The following is a 24,534-nucleotide window of genomic DNA, read 5'->3' on the forward strand; positions in this document are numbered from 1 at the left end:
ACTTGGAGAACTAGTTAATCTTTCCATCAGTATATAGGCGTTGTGAAAAAAATCGGCGCACAGCCTGCATTATCCAATGACTCTGATGAACCTTGTCATTGTTTTGATTTATGATGGAGAAGCCCAACTGGTAACCAAAGTTTGGTCAGGCTCTCATAAGAAAGCTGATGCCTACACAAACAACCGCTCGCCACTCTAGTCAACTCCAATTTCACTGAGGAAACAATCATTTCATGCCTTCGTGTGGTGTGGTTGAAATCAAATTTTGGAAAAGTTCAGTTTTGCTTCATTCCCATGAAGGATTGATTGAGTTTCCTCCGTGTAGTCCATTATTTATGAGACTTATCAGAAACCCAGCTGTTGCTATTCCTTTTTCCATTTAATAATTTTTACGGTTCGGCCCTAATAAGACGATACATCCGGGCAGGAAATTGTGTAAGTGCGGGCTTTCCTACCAATCATGATATTGAAGACAAGTGAGAAGAAAGAAAGCTGCTATGTATAAAAGCAGGGAAAAGTCGAGTTCACAAAAGAATAATTAGGGAAAGGGTGATTTGTTGTTAACAATTTGTGTCACAGAAATTAATATTATTAATAACAGCCCAGCATTGTGAATGGCTGCCATTATCGCGAGTATGTTCCATTGATACGGTAGGGTGCAAATACACCCTTTCGCGCTACTGTGGCATTGTTTCGGCCAATGGATAACAAATCCCATCAAGATACATGGGCCTACACTGGTGTGTTATTATTCTTGGATACGGAATCATCCCAGGGTTAACACTACAGTGAGATTTGCTTTTTCTCATCAAAAACCGCTCTATCCAGATTGTCGGTAACTATAGGAGCACGATGCCTGACGCCTATGACTCTTGTGGCAATGATAGTTAGGCGCCGCCAAACGTCCAAGAGTCACCTGCCCCAAGCTTGTTCACGCAAGTCCCTTATTTTCCAGGCTCTTCAACACTTATGTCGTTATCGAGTCACTGGCTCGGCTCTCTTTCTTTCTTTCTGTCTTTCTTTTAATTTTTCTTTTCTTTTCTTTTCTTTTCTTTCTTTCTTTCTTTCTTTTTTTTTTTTTTGCCTTAACTATTGTGCCACCCCAGCGTTCTTTCAACCTGTCATCGTGATTTTCCTGATCATTTCTGGAGTGTACCCAATGGTGTGCAAGTTCTGTTGTGAACGAACCATTTTACATGCTTGTTTCTGTCTAATGATCAGCATACTGTCCAGCCCATGAAAGTGCACGAATGACCACCCAAATGCCAAATAATGCTGATGACGCTGTGGACACCACAATATCCGACTGGAGTGGTCCTGACTTCCTATAGCTTCGGGTTTGTGATACTGACAAGCAGTTTGCTTTGCCAGATGACTGTTTGCCTACCCCTGCCTTGAACGAGTTGCTAATTCAGATATCGAAGGATCTCCTAGACACACTCCGGAGTCCGTACGCGTGATTGAATAAGTACGAAATAATGAATACCTGCGAAATAATAGTTCGCACAACGTAACTTAATTATCTGTCCGAGGGATGATAATATTAAAATATCATCTCCTTGCCTTACGTCTCATATAGCTTGTATCTAGATGCTCCCAAGTCCTTGCCCACCTGTCACTTCTTCTGTTCCCCAATATTTGGGCTTGGTCCCACGGATCTACTGGATTCAAGGAATTTTAATTTAGGTCCATCTTGGGGAGAGATGGGCTGCTGAGGTATCCACTTTGGTTTGCTACTAATTAATTAATGGATTAGTAGGATTTGAAAGGGGCTAAGCTTGAGTTTCGGTTCCAACCCTGCCCGATATGCCATTGTCAAACCCGACTCAAAAAGGCAAAATCCGTCCTCTCATCCTGTCATGGGAATGGTGGGACCATCTCCAGCGGGTGCCTGAAACCCCCAGCTATTCTAGTACGGTACTTTCGTACTGGGATCTCATTACTCTCCCTCTATGACGCAGCCCTTCTTGTTCCATCAGCACTCGAAGATACGTATTTTTTAATAAAAAAAATATTGTCTTTCCGCCGCCCTTTTCCCCCCACCCCACCCCCCCACATGTTTAGTTTTACTGCGCCTTTTAGATACCTTTGATATCGGGCTTAATATTTGCTATTGCCTGGGACGATTTTATTTCATGTTGCCCTGTCCCGATCGTCTGGGAAGCTTTAACAGAATGCTATGCATCACTTCCCTTATCTTCCAGGGTTGCCTCCCGACCTAATGGGAACCAACTTTATTTCCCCCTTCTTTTTTCTTAGTTTTTTCAAAGATCTGATTGTTTCCTGATTATTTTTTTCTGTTTCTATATCCATTCAGACTTGCAGGTATATATCTTATATTCTTTCAGCTCGTCCTTCACTCTCTCATAGTGAATCTATGACACGGACGCTTCCAGCTCTACCTTCAAGAAGTTCGATTTTGGGCAACTTTTTTCTCATATCTATTTCATACCTATTTTATCCACTTGTTACCCGGCTTCTTTCTCGAGAACTGAGCAACATAGTTCACAACTATAACCCAAATTAGCACCAGTGTTTGATGCCCATGCCCAAGATTAAGTAACGGTGGCAGCTCAGTGCTTTGGGAACTGAGAAAGGTCCACCACACCTAGTCCGCAGAAGTTAGCTACCTGCTTTTCTGGCATTCTACCCATCATTTTTCTGTCAATCCGCAACTGGGAGACACATCTACAAAAACAAAATTTCATTTCTCGTCATATATCCATCAAAATTAAAGTCTTTCTGCCCGTTCGAGGAAGTGACGAGATGCGTAGATACTTGCAGTCGGTCTTTAGAAGAGGCACTACTGCGAAAGGTGGAGATGGCCAGTTTCCATCACAGCAACTCTTCGTGCTAGGTACGTGTGAAGCTTCAACCTTCCGTCTTTTACTTTGCTCGATGTCATTGCAGTCTTCCTTTCTCGGAAGATATTTATTTGTGCTAACTCCGTATGCAGCACTGTGTCGAATATGTGAGCCCATTGCTTTCATGTCGGTGTTCCCTTACGTTTATTACATGGTTTCTTCGTTCAAGGTCACCGACGATGATCGCAAGATTGCTTTGTATGCTGGTGCAGTAACTTCAGCCTTTACCTTTGCTGAATTCTCAACTGGTGTTTTCTGGGGCCGAATGAGTGACAATTTTGGTAGAAAGCCTGTCTTGATCTTCGGCCTGGTTGGAACCGCCATTAGCATGGTCGCGTTTGGATTTTCACCGAATCTCCCAGCTGCCCTCATTGCTCGTGCTCTCGGAGGCCTTCTCAACGGTAATATAGGCGTCCTACAAACGACAGTTGCGGAGCTTGTCACAGATAAGAAACATCAACCACGAGCTTACTCCATAATGCCATTTGTTTGGTGTCTTGGGTCGATTGTTGGACCGGCAATCGGCGGAGCTTTGGCCCAACCATGCGATCATTACCCACAGATCTTTCTTCGTAATACGATATTTGACCGGTATCCATTTCTGCTTCCTAACTTGGTGTGCGTTGTTATTCTGTGTTTTGGAATTACTATTGGTATTCTATTCTTGCAAGAAACCCATTCGGAGAAGAAGTTCAACCGCGACAGAGGTATTGAGCTAGGGAGCTGGCTTCTTCATTTATTCTGCGATAGACTAGCCCCAACTATATTAACCGAAGAGGCATATAAATCTCCAATTCAGTACGACGAAATCCAGTTTCTAGAGGGCCAACCACCTCCACCTGGGGATCGGAACACGGAACACTCTCCTCCCTTGTCCTGCGTTATAGTCCCACCGGTGCCTACCCGAGAAAATTCTAATCTCAGCCAGTCATCAAAACAGAGCCATAGTTTTTCCAAAGCATTTACGCCAAAGATTGTTTTTATCATCTTGAGTTATGGGATACTCGCCTAGTAAGTTTGTCATTATTCTGGCTTGAAGGCATAAATGTGGACGACATTCTAACCATTTAATAGCCATAGTGTCTCATTTGATCAGCTAATGCCAATTTTCCTAAGCACACCAGTCTCAGACATCAAAGCTGAGCCTCCTTTCAAATTTACCGGGGGGATGGCTCTGTCAACAAAGAAAATTGGCTTTATGCTTGCAGTCCAAGGAATTTATTCAATGGTGGCACAACTTTGGTTTTTCCCATATGTCGTAAGCCATTTCGGACCCCTCTCGGCCTACCGTGTTGTCCTCTGCATATGGCCGGCTCTATATTTGGTTGTTCCATACCTGGTATTGCTTCCTAGCTCCCTTCAGACACCCGCGGTTTATGCGGCATTGGTTGCCAAGATAACGCTGCATGTTATCGCCTTTCCTTCAACGAACATCTTACTCGCTAACTCCGCCTCCTCTACAATGGTGCTGGGTTCGATCAATGGCGTTGCAGCCTCCACAGCAAGTCTAAGCCGTGCTTTTGGGCCGACTGTGACAGGCTACCTACATTCCAAGGGACTTGCATGGGGATACTCCGGCCTCGCTTGGTGGGCTTGCGGCATCGTTTGTTTATTAGGAGCCGTTGTAAGCTTTTGGATCGAGGAGGACGACCAAAAGGAGGTCATTGGTTCGGAAAAGACCTGCATAGCCGAGTGCGAAGAAGGTTGCTATGACGAGCAACATGGATTCCTCCGAAGAGATAGCTCTGTGGAACAGTTAACATCTCTGCTCTCTCAATCCCCCCCCCGGACAACGCCAACCAACCAGCGAACACATAATACCCGCACAATCGAATTTTGATGATATCGTGGATCTCAATCTCGACTACAACGCTTTATCACCACACTTTAGAGAGGCAAATATTTAACTTTTTACTCTCTTTTCTTCCTTCTCTAATTTTTTGAAAGACTGGTTCACGGCCAGGAGAACGGCTTCATGTTTTTATGTTATTTCTTTTAATAAAAGCACAATCTACACTCTTACCCATCCGACGAACGGATACTTTAACCCTATATGCTCTTGTTATGTGCGGTTTGTTTATTTTTCCTTCCTACAAACCCTCAGTTTATTCATCAATTTAACTTGGATTCCGGGCGATTTTTTCATGCATTCATTTTCGCTAGGGCTGTTGGCGTTTTCAATTAGGGATCCACGCAAGTGGGCGGAATATGTGATTTCTTTTCTTTTCTTTTTGGTGACCATGGCCTCTTTCTGTGTTGTTATTTTTTTGTCGTCGCTAAGTCACCTAGTTTTGACCCTTTGATTTCTTAAAATACCCGTTTCCTGTTGGTTATATTAGGTCTCTTTTATTACCCTCTGTTTATTTCATTGAATTTTCTGATTTCCGTTTACTTTAAGATCTTCGACCACTGTTGTTTTATTTCCATTACAATCAGTGGACGTTTCGGGCAGGGCATAGAACGGACATCAGCATGGATTCTCATGTTGTGGTGGGTCAATTTACCACTGGAATTTTAAAGGATTCTACGATATGGCATTGCATGGCATGGTTCAACATTCCACCACCTGCTACACGGTTTCCATTGTGGCCCTTCGGCTTTTTATCCTCCATTAAAATCTCTTTACTTTTTTTTTTTTCATCTCGCCATTCCAGGGCATATACAAGACGATAACTGGCGTAATACTCAAACCCTCCGCTACATGGAATTTGGAGCGCTGGATACCACGTGACTGCCGCATCTCCGGCCGCATCCATTCTGCTTCATGCCCAATCTCACTAACCAAACCCGGTCCACATCAATTAACCCATCCAACATCGAGTTCCTCATGTGGCTATTCCACATGTAGCTATCCACAAAAGTAAGGAGAATAGTTAGGCAAGGTTGCAAAAGAGGGTAAAGTTTCTAAGTCATGCACAAACGAATGCCCCTCCCAACATGCATCGCACGTACCAGTTTCTTTCGTTATACTATAACACCTATTGAAATACCTATTCTTTCGGAAATCGTTGGGGAGCCTCTGGCACAGGAGGACAGTGGGAGGGAAATACGGAGGAGAAGATGGTGAATAATGAGGACAGGGATTCAGAAGAGCTGTTGCCTTATGTCTTCCGATTAGGAAGAGATGCATAGCATATTAGGCTTGTTCTTCTCCATATTCTGAGAGTTGCCTTCTTTTATTTTTTTTCTTAAGCTATCCCTCTCTGTATTGCCCCACCCCTCTCTAGGATAGGAAGATGATGTCTGCATCTATGCATATCTTCGGGGATGTTGGGTATTAGCCTGAGCACAGGTTTCATTAAGCCTATTTTCTTTCTTTTCCCCCTTTCTCCCTTCGTCTCCTATCGGCTGTTGTTATTTATTAGATATGGATACCTACAAATTAGGTGAGGGGACTGCGGAACCTGAATAAATCACTACTGGTTAAAACAGCTCCTCCATCGCTATGAACGCAGTTCAGGTCAGCTGGATTTTCTCTGCACGTCATGTCTAAGCGGGGCTTCTATAATGACGCATGTTTGCATGACATGCGCCTGAATATTTCATTGACCCAGGATGAGATGTATGAAGGTTTCTTGGAAGCTAACCCTAGTCCCTCTAGGACGGGATTGAAAGCTGCAGAAGACCCTTGGATTTTGGAAAAGCGCAATCGGCATCATAAAGAACTTCTCATGCTGCTTGGATATCCCCCAGTCAGTTATCCGTTTTATCCCATACACCCGTGACAAAGGGGCCCTAACTCCTCCAAGACCGTTCCCAAGTTGATTCCGTCTGCCCCACACCCGAAGTGCAAGCGAAATTGCTCGGGAGTGCAGACGGCCGCCACAGTCAACAGCACGTGTAACGAGAAAGATTCCCGACCAATACCCCCACTTGTGCGAACCTAGCAGACTCCCATGAACAATCAGAAAGCCTTGATGCTGGAAGAGGGCACACAGAGCAGGCATCGCAATGATGCGGGCTGTGATGATTATCCCCTTCACGTCTCTTCTATGGTCGTGATGAGGAGTTCCCCGTATCAATATGCGAGCTGCTATCATCTGAGCCAATGTTGCCTGGCATGCCAGCATCCGTAAGAAGTTCCCGCAGTTAAAGCCAGGGCGCTCAACAGGGCGCTCAACCGGGCGCCGGATCTCTTAACAGCGAGGGCTGGGGTGACGAACGTGGGATCTGGAGTACGAGATACCATAATCCCAGGCTCTCCACACTAGAGACATCAAGGTAGGTGCTCTCTGAAGCCCTGGGTGTGTTTTCTGGAATTCTCACGGACATAGCAGATCAACTAATCACTGTCAATGATGATGACAAGAATAAGAATTTGCATCAGACACGTGGTGGTACAATTCCTCCCATGTTTCTATCTCCACCGCCTGCACAGCATGCCACCAGAGAGGGATTGATAAAAAATCAAACATACTGTATACACAACCGTACACCCAAAATAACTAGCATTCCAATAGGGTTCATCAGCGGATACCAGCTCAGCGTTCTGATTCAACTGTTTTCCTTTTTTGCCTTTTGTCCCTTTTTGCCCATTTGGCACCCAATCAACAGGGAGAAGTAGTGGTGCTTCAGTTATTTTGTCAACCGACCACTCCACCGGCTGCCAACTGACCGTAGAAGAGTGGCAACGAAGAACCGGGTAGACCAAGGAAGGACTGTTAGGGAAGCAGATGATTTGACTGATTGTTACTTTATTAACAATAGCATGGCTTCCATATACAAATCTCTGTGATCCACAGGCCGTCCAGTAGCCCTCCATCATCCCGCCAGCTCACTCGTGGTTGAAATTTGCTTGAGTCTACATCAATGAGTGCGGCTGTCCTACCACCGTGCTCCACAGTCACAAGAACGTCGATTCCTGCTATGCGAGGTGGAGAGCCGGTGGACCCGGCGCCGAGGTGAGGTCCGCCTGACAATCTCAATGTCCAGGCAACGGCTGAAGAGATCAAAAACCCAATTAAAGTTCTAACAGAGACTAATAAAACGAATAACACAAGAATTGGGTATAATTAATTCGCAGCGATTACGTACAAATGTGAAAAGCATCGTCCCATGCGCATTGTCTTCAGTTTGGAAGCTTGAAACTTGTTGCTCGAATTCCCAGCAGAGGCGTCTCAGTGGGCTTCCTTTAAGGATGAGCGGCACGGGCCGGAAATATAAGCCTGGGACATGGAGGAAGAACATAAAAATTAGGCGTTGGAGTGCCATTCCGTTGGCTCAACACTGGAAGCTAACCCGCTCTACACAAGCCCACAGTAGGTCAGGCCTTTCATCGGGACGCATGGTAATAGCGGGAGGGGGAAACCCCCTGTATATGCATCCCGTTCGTGCATTGCCCCGCTCCTTGACGGTGCATTGTTAGATTTTAACTTGACAGCCTTGGACAGTCGCTCGCGAAATTGCTGTCGAGCAGTGAGGATAATATGCTGTCCAGTTAATTGTCTCTGGTTATGGCTGGTTCCAATGAGGCGGCACTTATCTGTCGCTATGAACGCCAAACACCAACTGCCTTCTCATCTCAGAAAGCCTTCTCATCTCAGAAATGGGTGTATAAATACACTTCAGTTAATGCTCCTCTGCAATCCATTGCTCAATTAGTTTTATTAATTAGTATATCCGTTGCTTTATTATCAATCGCGTCTCTCAACAATGGCAACCACGATTGTTTCTATCCCGTCCAGCCTATCCGCAGCCTTGACGGTTCCTATTGGCGTCATAAAAGCTGCTGCACATTCGCCAGGCAACATCTCGAGTGATCCCCAAAAAAAGACAAACCATGTATCTGCCAACCCCACAAAACACTTCAAGTTGCCGCGATTTAAGCCCTACTGGACCCGGAGCTGCGCCTGCATGCCTTGTTGTCAGGCGTTTCGACTACACAATCTCAACTCACGTTGTCAAGACGTGCAATACCACAGTTCCGCCTCGGAACAACTGCTCAAACGATACTGGAGGCCATAAAATCAGCGAATTATGACCGATATTAAGTTCGCAGAGGGGGGCCAAGTGTGCAACAGCTTTTGGGTGGATAAGGTTGTAGCATTACTGCAAGAAAATCGAATAACCGCCAGCGAAAGTGAAACGCAAGCAGCCCGTAGCGCTCTTCAGCAAGTTTGGTATTCTGAAAGCCAACTCGTTCCGGCAGCTCAGATTACTGGAATGACCCCAGGAGCCTTCCATTAATGTTTTTTTCGGGAGGTCGTGCACCAAATCTCTATGCTAGCAAATGCAACAGATTCTATTCCCATAACTAATATCTATCACATTTTTTTTTAAATTTCGTCCGGCATATGCCCGGTTGCCTTTGTCCACGCTGCTGTTGTCAAAGCAAAACCAACTACCAGTAGATTCCGAGCTTCCTCCAGGTGATTGTCAATACGTTTCAGTAGCCCTTGCGTAAATTCGGGGTTCCCAGTCCTCGGGAGTATAGCTGTTTCAAAATAGATAGGGTAACCTCCTGAGTGGGCCCAGTCAAGCAGCCAAATCTTTCCCTCACCATCAAGGATTATGTTCCGCGCAGCAACGTCCATATGGCACATTACAAACTTGTGGACTTTGCCATAGAACCAAGGGTGACTGTATGGAACACGATTGAATTCCTTGCACACAAGGAGGCGCTCATTGAACCACGACTCCATCTGCTGTGCCTGCGCCGTAATCAGTGAAGAGTGGGTCGAGTGGAGACCCCTCTGCCAACGGAGCCAGGTCTCTCCATCTTGATGGCATGAAGTTGGCGAAGAAATTTCGCAAGCTGGGGGGTATGAATAGAGTCTCGAGCATGGTCACTGAGGGTCGGCCAAAATGCTAGAAACAGGATCACCACTTATATAGCTACTTCAATCAGGAGAAAGCCGACACACAGGCCCTTCGCCATTGCAAAATTTTGGCTGCTCTTCCCATGCATCGTAAATGGCAGGGGACGCGTATCCTTGTCCTGGCTCGAACAAAATTTCATATTTTGAGCCTCTGCTAGGGAGACTCCGGTTCCATACTTCAGCACAGCAGACTCATGACTTCGAACCAGAGTTGCACCATCCTGTTTGTGGACTACCGGGGCATCATTAATAGCATCCACTAGTTGATTTCGGGGAATTTTCACGGATTTCGCACCCGGCCAAGGGAAAAGGAGAAAACCATAACGCCCGCAATAGTTGATGTCTATCGCAAGATCAGAGGAAGCTGTTTTATCCCGCTGTTAGTTTCAACATTGATAGTAGGCAAAAAACCGAAAAGGGGGGAAAGCATTCTGGCACAGTAGAAAACAATCCGACAGCCCGGAGAAATGGAAAGGGGGGCGGGTGCGGGGGGCTCATTAAGTGGGCGCGGGGCGAGGGTGGCATAGAACGGGATAAAAACGAAGAAACCGAGAACGAGAAGAGATTCGAGATTCGGTCAGGTTATATTATAGCCCTCCTGGTGCAGACACTATACATGACATTATGCGCAAAATGAGCCAGCTTATACGCTGGTGAAGGTGAGACGTCTCGTGATCTGAATGTTGTAAGCAGTGCAGCACCCATATCCCCACGATACCGCACCGGCTACGTTACTAACTTCCCTTCTCAAGAGAGTTCGGCAATTTTCACATGGACTTGCTTATGGCAATGATAAACAAATCTATTTTGCAATTTGCAATGGAAATCAGATGGGCTTTGCCGCACGAACTGGCATCGTTTGTGAATGTGGAGATTATTGTTGAGCTAGGCGGAGTCACGCAAGAAGGATTCCGTTAACTAGACCAATTCATAGAGGAGCTCCAATAACCTGAAGCAAGATCCTTATTCAGAAACCTCTGCTAAGAACTGAGTATATACACACTATTGAGCACTGCTTAACTTGTTCGAAGAAGGTTGGAAAGGGGGAGGGAAAACAGGCAAAGCTTTGCCTGGATGGTACTGTATCAGCTGACTCAAAACGATCGGTTCTACTTCGCACCGAGTGCTGCGCGAACACATGCTTCCTCACCAATCACATGCTCAATGAGATTTCTATCGTGCTTGGCCGTAGTGGAATCACTGCCATACCCACTATCATCGTCATCATCGTCGTCATCTTCGTCATCTTCGTTATCGGCGTCATCTCAGTCGCTGGTGTCACTGTCGGCAACGTACTCTGTTGTTCAGGGCTCCGGATTGGTGCTCTTTGAGTCTGCACTTCCATAACCAGAGTATTCCAAATCATCCATCAGGGTCATAACCGGAAAAGCAGCCCATATTCACATCAGAAATATCATTTTTATCACGTGATGATATCAACCTTACACAGCGAGACATTCTGATGACCCTTGACCTGGGGCTACTTTTGCTCATTCTGGAACAATGGGCTCTCCATCTTCATCTGAAAGAAACTGCTTCCGTTTGCCTAGCCCTTTCACCATACAGTTCTTACGGCCCTGGGTTGGAGAAATTTTGACTGACAGAAGATGAGCTTCTCAAAACTTTAACAGTCAGATTGGATGCTTTTATCCGCTGCATTGTCTTTCATCCCTCACCTGAGTGTCAAAGTGACACCAGCCTGGAGCCAGAGATAAAAGATATGAGAATACCAGCAGCGACATAGACTCGCTGCTTCTCATCAGCATAAACCTTTGTAAACCACTCCCAGTAGAACCGGAATAGGGTGATACACATCATCTTTGATGCCTGATGGGGTGCGAAGACCCCATCGCTTGATCACCCTCTGCTTGTACTGTTGACCTTCATATTTAGCTCTACTCAGATTTGTAATAGGGATGGAGCATACCCTCAACCCTCAGGCAGTTTCACACTGTCTGCTCATTCAACTTGTTGTCGCTTTTCTCACAGCATTGGAACTTGAGGACTCACCAACAGTTAGTTATTCAAAGCTGACATGGTTTCTTTCGAGATGATCAAAATACAATTTGACATAAGTCAGGTTCGCAAAGAATTCATCTTACATAAGGTCAAAGCACGGCCTGGTAAAAAGTCATTCTGGCAATCACAGGAAATGGTGCCATCAATAATGGGGTGGGGTTGGGGTGGGGTTGGGGTGGGGGTGGGGGTGGGGGGGAATTCAGGAAATGGTGCACGGTTGCATGCTCAGTTGAGTCAGGGTGAAGCTGCGGTGAAGGTAGGCACCTTGAAACAAGCCTGAGCCAGGGTTAAAGTATAAGCTCCGGCAAAAGCAGCCAAGTGTTTAGGTCCCCTAGAAGGCTCGGAGGCCCGTGCGCAGTTTCGGGCGCCAAAGCCCTGGAAAATCGCACGCTATTAATAGTTGCGGTTTTGGAAGGTTTGTTGTCTGACATACTTCCAACCTATCATATTAGCAGGCGTTTATCAGAAAGTTTAATCAACGAATTGATACAAACAAAGCATTTACTATGTGTGAGGTCCTAATGGCGACACTTAAGACAGAGTATATAAATTTCAAAGGTTAGTGAAACATTCAAGGCATATTCGGAGGGTCAAACTCTTCTTACTTAGACGGTTGACGTTTCTGAGCTGCATGGAAAAGCGCCGTCAAAGCCACAGAGATACTTATGGTCGGGAGTCCTGTTGACAGATGTAACCGTTGAATGGCATCAAATGGCATGATGAGCTGCGACAGCTTCAGGAGCCCGCTTAGATATTTAGGATAAAGGCGAAATGCGATGTTTGGTTGATTCTGCTGGATGTAGTCTCGAAGTCCGGGTATTAATATGTTCATGTGGGGTTGTTGGTCAGGGGGTTATATATATGTAGGTATATCGTCCACGACCTCCTTTGAAGATGTGGGTTGGTTTAAAGAGCACCTCGGCTCCTCGGAATAAAGCCCGAGTTGTTTAGACGTTGTGGAATGACTGAGAGTGCCTTTTCTCTGCCTGTGACAGATGAATTCCCACATTCTGATAGCCATTTCGTAAGCTGGAGTCTCGAAAAATGGTTGTTGTGTTGTATATTTTCTTCTTCCCTCTCTAGTTACCTCTCTCGTTTGGTACAAAAAGATTTTCAGGTTAGGCGTAACTATCTTGAAATTGGACGTCTCCGTCTCCGTCTCGACGCACAATGGCTGTATGGTTTATGTCAAATATCATCCGGGCGCCAGCTTCCCTGAAGAATAGTCGCGACGAGTTCGATGTTCCTCTTTTGAGGTTTGTTCCTCCCCCATAGGCAACCATGTTCAATAGACCAAGTTGATACATATGGAGCTGTAATTGGGATTAGTTCATGATATGTTCCAAAACCTTTTGAATCACCGTATCGTCCACAGCAGCAGTGAACAAGGCATTTCCATATCGCAATGTTCAACACTTCAGATGAAAATATCTCAGAAAACTTAAGCACAACAACGTAGAGCAAAGAGCTAAATATATAGTTAACTATAGATAAAAGCGATACTCAGCAATTGAGATTAACATCATTTCCTGCTAGCCATTCACATCCAAGCTGTCTAGAGCTGCTAGGCCTTCAGGTTGTTCCTTGTGAAGGTCAGTGGAGTGATATCGGATAAGAGAACCGCGCTGGAGTTTAGCTTTCCCCCAGTGGATCGCTTCGCCGATATCTGCATGCGGACTAGCCCGCCGTAATGCTCCTTTGCCGAGGCGCCGTCGCGAAGTGAAATAAAACAAGAAGAGACTCCAGGAGACATCAACGTCCAGAGGATCTGTTCGTACTCAGAATTTTAACGGAGGTCGCTTGGAGTACATGTATCCAGTCTATCTATCTCCTCCATGTCTTGTGTGTCTTTCCATCCATTTACCTACGTCAATTGCTTTATCTGACTGCCGTGCTGCGTTGGATCTTGACAAACAGCACGGCTCCACCATAACCCACCCAAGCGCTATCACCTTAAGCCTGTGTTCGGGCTTCCTGACTCCTTGAATAGGTAGATGCAACCCAACTGACCAGGAGGATGGTTGAAGAAAATGACATGATATTGCGCTGGTCAACAACCCTTCGTTGCTCCCAGTATGAAAAGATCGACAGGACGGAGTATGCCCTTTACCCACAGGGTTACTCCGTATTTACCACGAGTAATGATACTCCATACGCACAATATTTAAGTAAGTATATTCATTCAGTTTCTTCCGCTTGTGGATATACTCGGCCAATGCGAACGCCCCCCTTGAGGTTAAGCCGACTTCCCCGCCTATAATACCGAGCAGATTCAACCAGGCTAAACCCAACTAGTTAAGCCGCGGAGGCCCCGTGATCCAGCCCTACCCCGAGTTCGTTTGAAGAAGTTCCGCATTTCTTCGCTTCTACACGAAGCACATCTTTCAGATTCATTCCGCCCTCTCCCGCATTTCATTTTGACCCTCATTCATGAAGGGTGGCGTGTATTTGTTGGGAATTGGCTCATTCTTCTCATTTTAAACCATCTTTACAATTGGGACCGTTGTCGCAGCTTGCAACTTGCAAGCATCTACGTTCCAGAAAACTCAATGCTTTCACCCACGTAATCGGGAAAAGATAGATTCCTGGCCAAACCATTGATCAGCTCATCGCTGTCGCTGTATAAAATTGTCAAATTTCTATATTCTCCTTCCGTTCGGACCCCTATTGAATGATTCGCAAGGATCAGTTGAACATGCGCCGCGGCGTCTAGTCTGATGGATGAACTCCATGACTATTTAATCGACTGAACCGTTTCCTTCTCCCGCATAGACAATTAGAAGTTATTACTCGATTGCAGAGAACGACATTGCCGGGTTGTCTCTCCTACTTGCAAACGGTTCCCCTATTGAAGAACGGAAGAAATGGTGGAAGACTATAGAAGGGGAATGTCGGTATAATCAAACATGAAAATATGGTTGAGCAAATATCTCCTTGTTTATTCAACTCTACCTCATAGTAATGGTGTCGCATTTCATCCATGCTAAGCCTGACATTGTCGTCGCGCTCAAACTCTTCAACCTCCACCGATTGGAATCAAAGGACCCTATTCTTGGATTGAACCGCTCTTCTCTGAACTGCATTGCTAGAAGCCATCACATAGTACACAGCTCAATGATCGCGACGATCATTCATCCTCAACGAATATCTATCTTGCGCAATGTCACCTTCTAAACCCGCCCTACCAGCATCCAACTCCTATTCCTCATTTCGCAATGTCTCGGCTTGCAACCGCTGTCGTCTTCGCAAAAACCGCTGTGATCAGAATCTTCCCCGTTGCCTATCATGCGAAAAGGCCCGCGTTCACTGCGTTGGATACGACCCCACTACGAAGCGGGAAATACCCCGCAGCTACGTGTTTTTCTTAGAGTCCCGCCTGGCATACTTAGAAAAATTACTCATCGAGAATGATATCGAGTTTAGGCCACCCGAACCTTATGAGGGAGAGGAGGAATTCGATAAACTGGCGGGAATTGGGTTAGTTGCCCCTCCTGGGAAATTGCCTCTAGAGGGGGATAGCGGTGCTGCGCGGCCGCCTTTCGTTAAAAATATGAAAAATCAGGAAAAGGTAATTAGGGCCAGAAAGGATTCAAATCTTAAGGTCAAGCGTGAAAGAGAAGCGGATGATGAATTGGCCTGTGATTCTATCTCGAGGCCGGATGAAGAAGACAAATCCGCTATCGATGTGGATATTAAACGCCAAGAAGACGAAGATGATCGTCGGGTCGAAGATCTCGTCTCAAATATTGGTATGGTATCAGTTCAAGGCGCATCGGATCCGCGATATCTTGGTTCCACGTCTGGCATCTCATTCGCTAGGGTTGTTTTCTCGGCGGTCAGAAGCTCTGTTTCCACCAACACAGCTGAGCGGGCAGCGCCCAGACCCACTGAACGCCAAAAGGCCAGGTCAAGCACGAGTAGTGGTCCAAGTTCCATGCGTGACTCCTTTTTTGGGCTGCAGGCCAGGCCGACCATGAAGCAGGCACCTTTCCCTGACCAAGCAGTCGCAGAGCGGCTTGTAAACTTATATTTCGAGCACGCAAATCCGCAAATTCCAATTTTACATAGAGGAGAGTTTATGGAAGTTTTCCGCCGAATATATTCAGTGGATAAGGGTAGGCGGTCACACCGAGACCTCTACCTTCTGAATGTCGTGTGTGCTATTGGTGCGGGCATAATTTTCGACGCGAAAAGTGATGTCCACGCGCAAGAGGAGGAGGTCCGGCTGAGTCACAATACGTCTCCTACACCCCCTTCACAGAAAAGGCAGAAGTTATTTCTCCAACAGTATCAACCAGAGGAATACCATGCTTCTGCTGTGGTGGATTTGGAAGGGTTTCTTGGCTCATCTCAACACACTGACGGATTTGGCGGTCTTGAAGAGCTCCAGGCCGTTTTACTCTTAGCGAGTTTTGCCCTTTTACGCCCCGTTGCTCCGGGTCTGTGGTATATTATTGGAGTTGCGGTGCGTTTGGCAATCGATCTCGGGTTACATTATGAGGATGGAACTGGCATAGATTCCTTGAGCGACCAAGAAGATAATTCTCTAAAAACGAAATCCAAGGATGGTTCAAGTGGCAAGTCCCGAGACGGTCGAAAAGTTAGAATGAAGGTCGACCCTCGAGAACGCGGGAGGCGGGAATGGGTTCGGGACCTTCGCCGGCGACTGTGGTGGTGTACCTATAGCTTTGACAGGTTGGTCAGCACCTGTGTTGGTCGTCCCTTTGGGATCACAGACCAGGTCATCACCACTGAATTCCCTTCCTTACTCGATGATAAATACATTACAGAAGCGGGATTCCTTCACCCACCAGCAAACGCAGCAAGTTACAAACACGTCTCACAACACTACTTCAAACTTCGTCTCCTACAGTCAGAAATTCAACAGGTCCTCCAGCACCAGCAGGCATTAATGGCTAGGAAAATCGGCAAGAACCGCAGTAACACGTTCATGCATACAAAGCTCCCGTCACCGTTCCTAGCTAAATTCGACTCGTTCCGTTCGTGGAGGGATGATATCCAACGACGCTTAGCGGAATGGAAACACTCTGCTCCGGCCCCTCATCAGATTGGAGTGCAGTTTTCCGTTGAATTCCTGGAACTCAATTACTGGCAGGCGCTCATCATGTTATATCGCCAGAGCCTCGTTGTGCCGGATCCGTTGGCCGGTGAACTTAGCCCGACAGAGAATATATCGAGTCCATCCATGACTAACGTCGAAGATGTCGAAGATGAAGATGATATATACCTCAAGGTTGCGGAAGCTGGGCAGAAGGTCTTGCGATTGTATCGTCAATTGCATCGGGTCAGGCTGGTCAACTATACCTACTTGGCTACCCATCATCTTTTTATGGCGGGTTAGTTTTACATCCTCCCTTATTAGCGGTTGTGTGGGTTAGTTATTAAACTGACGCGGAAATAGGAATATCATTTCTCTATGCGATTTGGCATTCACCTGTTGTTCGAAGCCATCTGGTAGGCTATACTTCCTTCTGTATAATACATTGATAAGTTGTGCTGACAACTTTGAAAACAAAGACCCTCGATGATGTCGATTTCACTATTCTTGCTGCAACATCGGTACTTGGGGATCTCATGGAGAAGTGCCCGCCTGCCGAAGCTTGCCGAGATGCTTTTGAACGCATGAGCAAGGCAACGGTTCAAATGTGCCTTTCTACCACTGGATTTGGCTCTCATGCTACAACTGAAACAAACAGATTCGACATGGTGACACCTAACCCTGGTAATGAAACTACCCAGTCCTTTGAAGAACACTCACCACCGGTGTCTTTGGGAACTCACCAGCAACATCAGCTATTCGACCAACAACAAACCGCACCCGTCCAACCACAGTTTGGAATGGAAGTTCATGAGCTCCTCCCTAAAGACTCGATGGATGAAAGCGTATGTCAGCCAGAAGAATCACAGGACCCCAATGGCGGCCCTGCGGCCCAGCACCCTGTACGAACCAACCAATACATCTCCAAGGAATATCAAACCAGACAGCCCTATCCGGCACAGCAATCGCATTCGCACCCTCATCAACATCTGCAGCAGCAGTGCCAGCATCAGGCTACACATATTCAATCCCACCAACAACAACACCAACATCACCAGCCATACCCCTACCCAAACCAAAAACACCAAACCTCCAACTATCACCTCAGCCCCCGCTCCCTACCCCACCAACCACCATACGGTGACCAATACCCCTCCAACCGGCAATTCACCGACAGAGCTTCACCGGCCACAAGTTCCATCTCCGTCTCCACCTCCATTACCAGTCCGGTCATCCCTCACAGTGACAATCATAAAACAGATACCCTCTACGACCGGCCAACCGGTGGCAGTGACTCTGACACAACAGGTGATATTAACATGAACATGCTCTCCTTACCTAGCTTTAGCGATGCTTCTTCTTTGGTAGGCGGCGGCGGACCGAATCCGGGCACGGGGCTGGATTTGGGATTCGGCATGGCGATGGATTTCCAACATGGTTGGAGTGAAGGGGTTGGATATGACTTGTTTGATGGGTTCTTTTTTGGGGCGGTTGGGTTTGGTGCTGGGGCTAGTGGGTTTGGGAACGGGGATGGTGATGCTGATAATGGGGGCGGAGGGAATGGGAATGACAGTATTGCTGGTGGCGGAATTGGGGGGGATGGCTGAAAAGGAGGTTTTGAAATGGAAATTATGAGATGTTCGTTATAACCCCCCACCCCCCCCGCCCCCAGCCTCCCTTCTGTTTTCCTTTCATTCTCGTCAATTAAATTGGAGGTGATTTTCTTAAATATACTTCTTATCCATGTGTTTAATCATATGTTTGCTTCTTTTTGCTTGTGTTGGTTTCCCGTCATTTTCGATAGCTCACTTTTGTGATAGCTTCCCTCTTCCCCCCCCCCCATATTCTTGTGTAAGGATTTGAGATATATATTTGATATCCCTTTTATGTTGTTGGAAAACCTTCTTATGACAGTTATAGTTGCTTGTAAAAAAGTCTAGGTTAATTTACTATTTGCATTATATACTCTGTAGTATCTTCTTGTAGCAACGAATAATTGAGATTTCCTTCCCTTCCCATTTTCTCCGCTGAGAAACTGAAACTCTTATTGTGGGTAATACGTAAATGCACGGATGATATAACGGGTAGCCGTGGGCATTTACACGACATCATAGAACTATTGCCAGCAACTGGTGTTCATCTATCACCCGAAACAATCCTGCCTTGCAGTTAGTTAGGCAGAGGATTTTTATGGACGAATCTCACTTGAATTGAGCTCATCAACTAAGCAGAGTTGTGATTCAAATAGCTTTAAAATACTGAGTTGATCTGGACACGAAGATGTTTATATCATAGACATGAAGAAATATGGACGGCTGGTTGCTGGTAGCCGGGCTGATCCATGACGCTAGCTTTTTTATGGCGCGCTGACTTGGGGCTGGTTTTGGATCGTGGGGAAAATCGAACTACATTTTCAGCTGCTGCCAAAGTAGCTGATGAAAAGGCAAACAGAAAACAACAGACCCTGACCTGAACCTGACACTGACATTGAACATCAACACAGGCCACTGACACCTACACACGACCAACAGCTTTTGCTTCACTTCCTATATCATGTTTCATCAGTTATTCTTCCACCATTGAAGCTTCTCTTGGCCACCCTCGCAGCCTCTTGTCTAGCTTCTACGCGTCTCTCCATTTCCTAGTCTTCCTCTCGTTGGTCTCCAGGAACAAGCCACCTTCAGGTACACCAGTTCTCCCCTGCACAGTCTGTGGATCATGCAGTTTTCCCCGTTGTCGAATCCCTTTCTCCCTGGAGCAGCCTTCCTGTACGCATTGCATCATTGGACTGACCTGGCTGCCGCTGCGAGTGTTACTGCTACCCGACCAGCCCAACCAGCCTCAAATCTTGCGTCAAAGGAAAAACCCAAACGACACAGTCGCCCAACCCCCCCCCTCTTCCCCCGGCTAAATAGATGACGCCTGTCTTGGGCTTTTGAATACATCCTGTAATAGGTCTGTCCTTTTGTCCTAGTTCCCTTGCCTCACTTTTATTTTACCTTTGTTGTTATTTTATCTGCGAACCACTCGCTGGACGGGAGATCCCGTCCGTCGTGTCACTCTGCTTTGCGCCTTTTTCAAGCAGAAGCAAAGGGGAAACGAAACGTTTGCCTTTACCGCATTGTAAAGCACCGGCTAATCGTCTTGAGTCTTATAGTTTTCTTTGCCGTGTCCGATATCAGTCAGTAGTTGCTATCGTATGGCGATTGAACCCGGGGCTACCCTTTAGAAATTAGGCCTACGGATTCAGCTATATAGCATCTTTAATAAAGCTAACTTTTCCTTGCGATGTTGGAGCAGATGCTATTTTTGCTTAAAGGATAAGCCTATTGGTAGGAAGTACAAACCGGAAGGGAAGCGGGGTGTATGACCGTCTTGCTCTCCTTTTCTCTGCGGCACTCTCTATTATTCGAACGATGCGCGACCGTACTCCTTTCGATTAACCACAAACTTCAGCTTTCTACGCTTTCCCCATAATTTGACCCTCAAGCGCAATCCGGTGGAGTGTTTTTCCACTGTCCTACTCATCAGCAACAAGCTAGGTTGCGAGAATGGTGAAGGCAGACATTAAGAGAGACTACTACGCCGATCTAGGCATTGACCCGAAAGCAGAAGAAGATGAGATCAGAAAAAAATATAGGAAGCTAGGTGAGATATCCTCACCTTTTGTCCATGTAGCTGTATTGTATTCCTCCTTAATCCTAATATGTCCCTGCATCACAATAGCCTTGAAATTTCATCCGGATCGGAATCCAGGCAAGGAACTTGAGTACAATGCCAAATTCCAAGCTATTCAAGCTGCATATGAAATCCTTATTGATTCCAAGGAACGATTAAAATATGATACCGGTAGACTTCGAGCGGGATATGGTAAGTTCTACTGCTCGTCTAAAACAAATATGCAACCTCCGCGACCGCAATATCCCCAACCAAATAACCCTCAAGCTCGACGGGTGCCTACCCCAAATACGCAACCTAAAACAACACCAAATCCTTCCGCACAGTCTAGGAGAGCGCCAACACCTGGCTCACAACCGAGAAACCCCCCGGAGAACACACAACACCACCCTCAAGGTTTCCCGCATCGAGGATCATATCCCGCTCCTCCTTCTGCAGGAGCCCAGAAATATTCCAGCTATGCGAAATCAGGTTCACAGAAATGGGACAAGATCTACGAGGATACGCGAACCAGGGCGGATGCGTTCCGCGGATTTCATGAGATGAAACCGAATGCCAACCCAGGCGGCTGGTCAGGATTCGATCCAAGGACAGGCCGATCCAACGCGTCAACATCAAATCCACAGACCTCTCAACGTCAATCTGCATATGAGGCCTATTTCAATGTTCCAAATCCGTCTCCACAACGTGCGCAAGCGAAGAAAAAACAAGGTTTTGCTCCTGGAACCCCAGGGGGAGATGAACCGATGGCGCAGAATACGTCAGCCTATGCTAGTTTTAACAAACAACGAGCATCTTACCATGAGCCATTCTTTGAGCCTGCGCCGTCCCCGACAGCAAAGAAGTGGCCACGCCAGGAAGAGTCGACCGATACTAACATTCCACACCTGCAAAGGACAAGTTGTAGATATGCAACTACTGGTGGCGAGAAAACCTATGTGTCCGGAGCTGGCCTTGGACGATCTTCTAGCACCCGAGATTCTCCTTTTACAGAGTCGGATACTCGTTCTCGTACTAACCCCCCAAGTCCGACATCCCCCCAGGGTAGTCGAGGAAGGCACCGCAGTGCCAGCCCGAAGTTCAAATCGAACCGAGAACGAACTTTTCCATCTTCCCCGGAAACCAGCGATTCTGATGAGGTTGATACATCTTTCAGACCCAAAAGGTCCCCACGTAGTAGGAAGTTTGGAAATAATGTGAAAAGAAACAATTTTGCACATTTCAAGCCTGACCCTGGTGAGGACGCTTTGGGCTGCACAACCCGGAAAGACTCTTGGCTCTTCGATGAACCACCCCATATCCGTCCAGACGGAAACCCCAGACAAACCCTTCGCGGAAGGTGGAACTTGAATACTAACTATGAGAACCCTCTAGGACACCCTCCCGATAACGTCGGATTTGCCCAGCATGACTCACAGGTACACGAACCGTCTGCAAAAGCCCAGCAGACCCATGGCACCCAAAATCACACAGCAAGCCAAGAGGCCGAAAATCCTAGTAATAACTCAAAGAAATCCGACTCACCTAATAATTTTAACATGTACGGCCCATCTCATAAACCCTCTATTCGCGAGTGGTCGAGGAAATGGGGCTTTACCCCTTCACCGGCTACTGACAACACCCCTAAGCAATCACTCCCACTCTGGGCTTATCCCTCAAGCATCCTCCCCCAGTTTTATAACCCTCCAAGATTGAGCAGAGAAGCTGAGGACCGGAGTCCTGCATCCCAAAATATGGATGGGATTCCACGTGATGGAATCCCCACCCCTATTAACCCATCCAATTCAATCCAAATAAATCAAACTACAATGAGTGCTGACTCAAGTTTCATTCCCAGTTTTGGCCCATTCACGGAAGACAAATCCCCTGTTAATGGTACATTCAAGAGCAGAAACCATGAGAGTATCGACGTCGCTTTCTCCCCTTCTGATTGGAATGGAAAGTTTCAACACGCGGCCGAATTCTTGGTACCAAAATCGTCTAGAGAGTTGCCCTCTCAGTGGAAACCGTCCCGAACTCGTGGTAGGAGTATAAGCAGGCCTAATTCTGCAAATCATCCTCGACCTTTTCCACCACCCGGAAGCTCTAATCAGAACCAACAAGAAAACATCAATAAATCCTCTTCAGCTTTCCTTGATTCGGGATTCTCAGTAGACAAATGGACAGAGGAAGTTTTGAAATCCAATATTTGGACAATGCCACATAACGAGCTCCCCCAACGGAACCAGAAGCGTCAAAAGAGTCCGAGAAAGCAATCGAAACCCGCCGTGAAGCGTCCGCCAACAATCCCCAAACACGCAGCTGTGACGACAGAAGCAGAAGAGGCAGATGCTATGTTATCCAATGGAAACCCAGTCGAACCTCAACAGAACCTTCCTGAATCCGTTGAGGCAATGGATATTGATGATGGAGTCCCTAACGATGACCTCAAACAACAACGACAACAGCCTGCTCCGTTCAATGCGGCAATGGGAGCAGATATCAAGCCTGCCGCTACAGCAATTCCCACGACAGATGGTACTCTTCCTAATAGTACTCTGAACTTGAAAAACCTCACCAAAGTTGCGCCATTTACGCCCACCAACTGCACTGGCATCAACGACCTTAACGATCTCAGCAGCACGCTTCCATTCGAATCGAGACCAGACGATAGTAGCAGCCATACCCGCCTTACCGTCCGTCCGCAAGATCTCACGCTCCCCAAACCCCCCAGAGTGCCCGCAGCGCCGAATTTCTCCACAGCGGAACACCACAACAAAGCTGAAATACAGACCATGTGGGAGCGCTACGTGGCTGATGTCAATGCCTATATGCATGACTGGAACATCTTCAACCGCACCATGCTTGGCCATTTTAACGCCAGGCAGCACACGGTGGAGACTGGACTGGCGCCCAAATGGGTTTGCGCTGTCGGCGACTCTACGCGACTAAATATTAAAGATGGGGCCGATTGGGCAGCGAAGAAGAGCACCAATGCGAGTAATGGCGTGCAAGGTGGAGATGATGAGGGTGACGATGCTGATGAGGAGCAGTTTGCTGCTGGAAGTGGCATGGGAGGGTTTAATGCCTATTTCCGTGGCGTGAAGGAGGATTTTGTCGTGCGGCAGCATTGGGAAATTGCGTGGGAACGGCATTTGGAGTGTTTGGAGGCACTGGATGCGACACGCAGGTTCATGCGGAGCGGGGGAAAGAATCGGTCTATGCCTGTTGGCGGAGCTACGGGATAGAAATCTTTTGATAAATTTCTTTTTTCCCCTCTTTTTCCCTCGCAGCTCAATGGGTTATTTTATTTTATTTTTTAACGCTTTTTAGTGGAAGGTTGATGGATTGGGATCCAAGATCACATGTGAGAACACACGGTATATGTTTAATCCTAGCAACGAAATATACATACGGTTCTGGGGAACGGTGGATTGGAACAATGAGAGGGGTGGGGTTATAGATGGAATAGATGGTTTGGGGCAAGCTCATCATTCTCACGATAAACATGCGGCGATTGTATTGTACGATTGGAAGAACAGGAGTTTGTTCATTTTATCTGATTGATCTGTCTTTTATCTCCCTTTCCCCTGCACTTCGTCGTTCTGTTCAATTCCCTTCACTTCTACTTCGATTCTTTTCTTTCCCACTCACTGGGTGTAGTTATATGTGTACTTGTATCGTGACATGTGATGACCAGTGTCTCTTGAAATTTTTTTTTTTTTTTTTTTTTTTTAAATTGCCACAAAGATACAAACGGCGACTGTTTTGACATTATCTCCCTTCGTTTTTGCTAGACATAAGGATCATATCTGATTCAGCGTTTTTTCAAATCTATAATGGAAGTCTCTCCCAGCTCTCCTTGAATCAACCCTGCCCGCTCTTGAAGAGTTACAGCTGGCGAGTAACAATCCCAGGATCTACAATGACACAACTCAAACTGCTTCCTGTCGGCAACCTCTGCTTCTTTTTTTAAGAAGACCTCGTGATCTCGCAGTCCGGAACGACATTTTGTATGGGATGCTGCTGTGATAGCCCTAAGCCCTAACCTGCCAAATCCGTCCACTTACCCCTCGCTGCCGAGGAACTTTTCTACGTTTGACTTCGTTACGGTCTG

The 24,534-nt window shown here is 46.6% G+C and overlaps 8 protein-coding genes across 8 annotated transcripts; 5 read left to right on the forward strand and 3 right to left on the reverse strand.

The window, feature by feature from the left end:
* Positions 1-2,766: 2,766 nt before the first annotated feature.
* PAAG_02166 (hypothetical protein) lies at positions 2,767-4,704 on the forward strand (the record flags this gene model as incomplete). The annotated part of the gene is made up of 3 exons (XM_015844556.1): positions 2,767-2,857; positions 2,957-3,875; positions 3,939-4,704. 3 exons carry the CDS (start codon positions 2,767-2,769, stop codon positions 4,702-4,704), a joined length of 1,776 nt encoding a protein of 591 aa, XP_015701560.1.
* A 1,645-nt stretch (positions 4,705-6,349) lies between these two features.
* PAAG_11437 (hypothetical protein) lies at positions 6,350-6,751 on the forward strand (the record flags this gene model as incomplete). Its single annotated transcript, XM_015847087.1, has 2 exons — positions 6,350-6,556; positions 6,614-6,751. The coding sequence occupies 2 exons, from the start codon at positions 6,350-6,352 to the stop codon at positions 6,749-6,751; spliced, it is 345 nt and encodes a 114-aa protein (XP_015703349.1).
* An 810-nt stretch (positions 6,752-7,561) lies between these two features.
* PAAG_11438 (hypothetical protein) lies at positions 7,562-8,075 on the reverse strand (the record flags this gene model as incomplete). The annotated part of the gene is made up of 2 exons (XM_015847088.1): positions 7,562-7,803; positions 7,895-8,075. 2 exons carry the CDS (start codon positions 8,073-8,075, stop codon positions 7,562-7,564), a joined length of 423 nt encoding a protein of 140 aa, XP_015703350.1.
* Positions 8,076-8,840: 765 nt separating this feature from the next.
* On the forward strand, positions 8,841-9,050 carry PAAG_11439 (hypothetical protein; the record flags this gene model as incomplete). Its single annotated transcript, XM_015847089.1, has 1 exon — positions 8,841-9,050. One exon carries the CDS (start codon positions 8,841-8,843, stop codon positions 9,048-9,050), a length of 210 nt encoding a protein of 69 aa, XP_015703351.1.
* An 89-nt stretch (positions 9,051-9,139) lies between these two features.
* PAAG_11440 (hypothetical protein) lies at positions 9,140-9,505 on the reverse strand (the record flags this gene model as incomplete). The annotated part of the gene is made up of 1 exon (XM_015847090.1): positions 9,140-9,505. One exon carries the CDS (start codon positions 9,503-9,505, stop codon positions 9,140-9,142), a length of 366 nt encoding a protein of 121 aa, XP_015703352.1.
* Positions 9,506-10,791: 1,286 nt separating this feature from the next.
* On the reverse strand, positions 10,792-11,048 carry PAAG_11441 (hypothetical protein; the record flags this gene model as incomplete). Its single annotated transcript, XM_015847091.1, has 2 exons — positions 10,792-10,946; positions 10,979-11,048. The coding sequence occupies 2 exons, from the start codon at positions 11,046-11,048 to the stop codon at positions 10,792-10,794; spliced, it is 225 nt and encodes a 74-aa protein (XP_015703353.1).
* A 3,813-nt stretch (positions 11,049-14,861) lies between these two features.
* PAAG_02168 (fungal specific transcription factor domain containing protein) lies at positions 14,862-18,367 on the forward strand (the record flags this gene model as incomplete). The annotated part of the gene is made up of 3 exons (XM_002796234.1): positions 14,862-17,058; positions 17,124-17,176; positions 17,240-18,367. 3 exons carry the CDS (start codon positions 14,862-14,864, stop codon positions 18,365-18,367), a joined length of 3,378 nt encoding a protein of 1,125 aa, XP_002796280.1.
* Positions 18,368-20,311: 1,944 nt separating this feature from the next.
* Positions 20,312-23,665, forward strand: PAAG_02169 (DnaJ domain-containing protein; the record flags this gene model as incomplete). Its single annotated transcript, XM_002796235.2, has 2 exons — positions 20,312-20,408; positions 20,487-23,665. The coding sequence occupies 2 exons, from the start codon at positions 20,312-20,314 to the stop codon at positions 23,663-23,665; spliced, it is 3,276 nt and encodes a 1,091-aa protein (XP_002796281.1).
* Between the last annotated feature and the right edge of the window lie 869 nt (positions 23,666-24,534).

Source organism: Paracoccidioides lutzii (genome assembly GCF_000150705.2).
Source record: "Paracoccidioides lutzii Pb01 unplaced genomic scaffold supercont2.4, whole genome shotgun sequence".
In the NCBI taxonomy this organism is placed as follows: domain Eukaryota; kingdom Fungi; phylum Ascomycota; class Eurotiomycetes; order Onygenales; family Ajellomycetaceae; genus Paracoccidioides; species Paracoccidioides lutzii.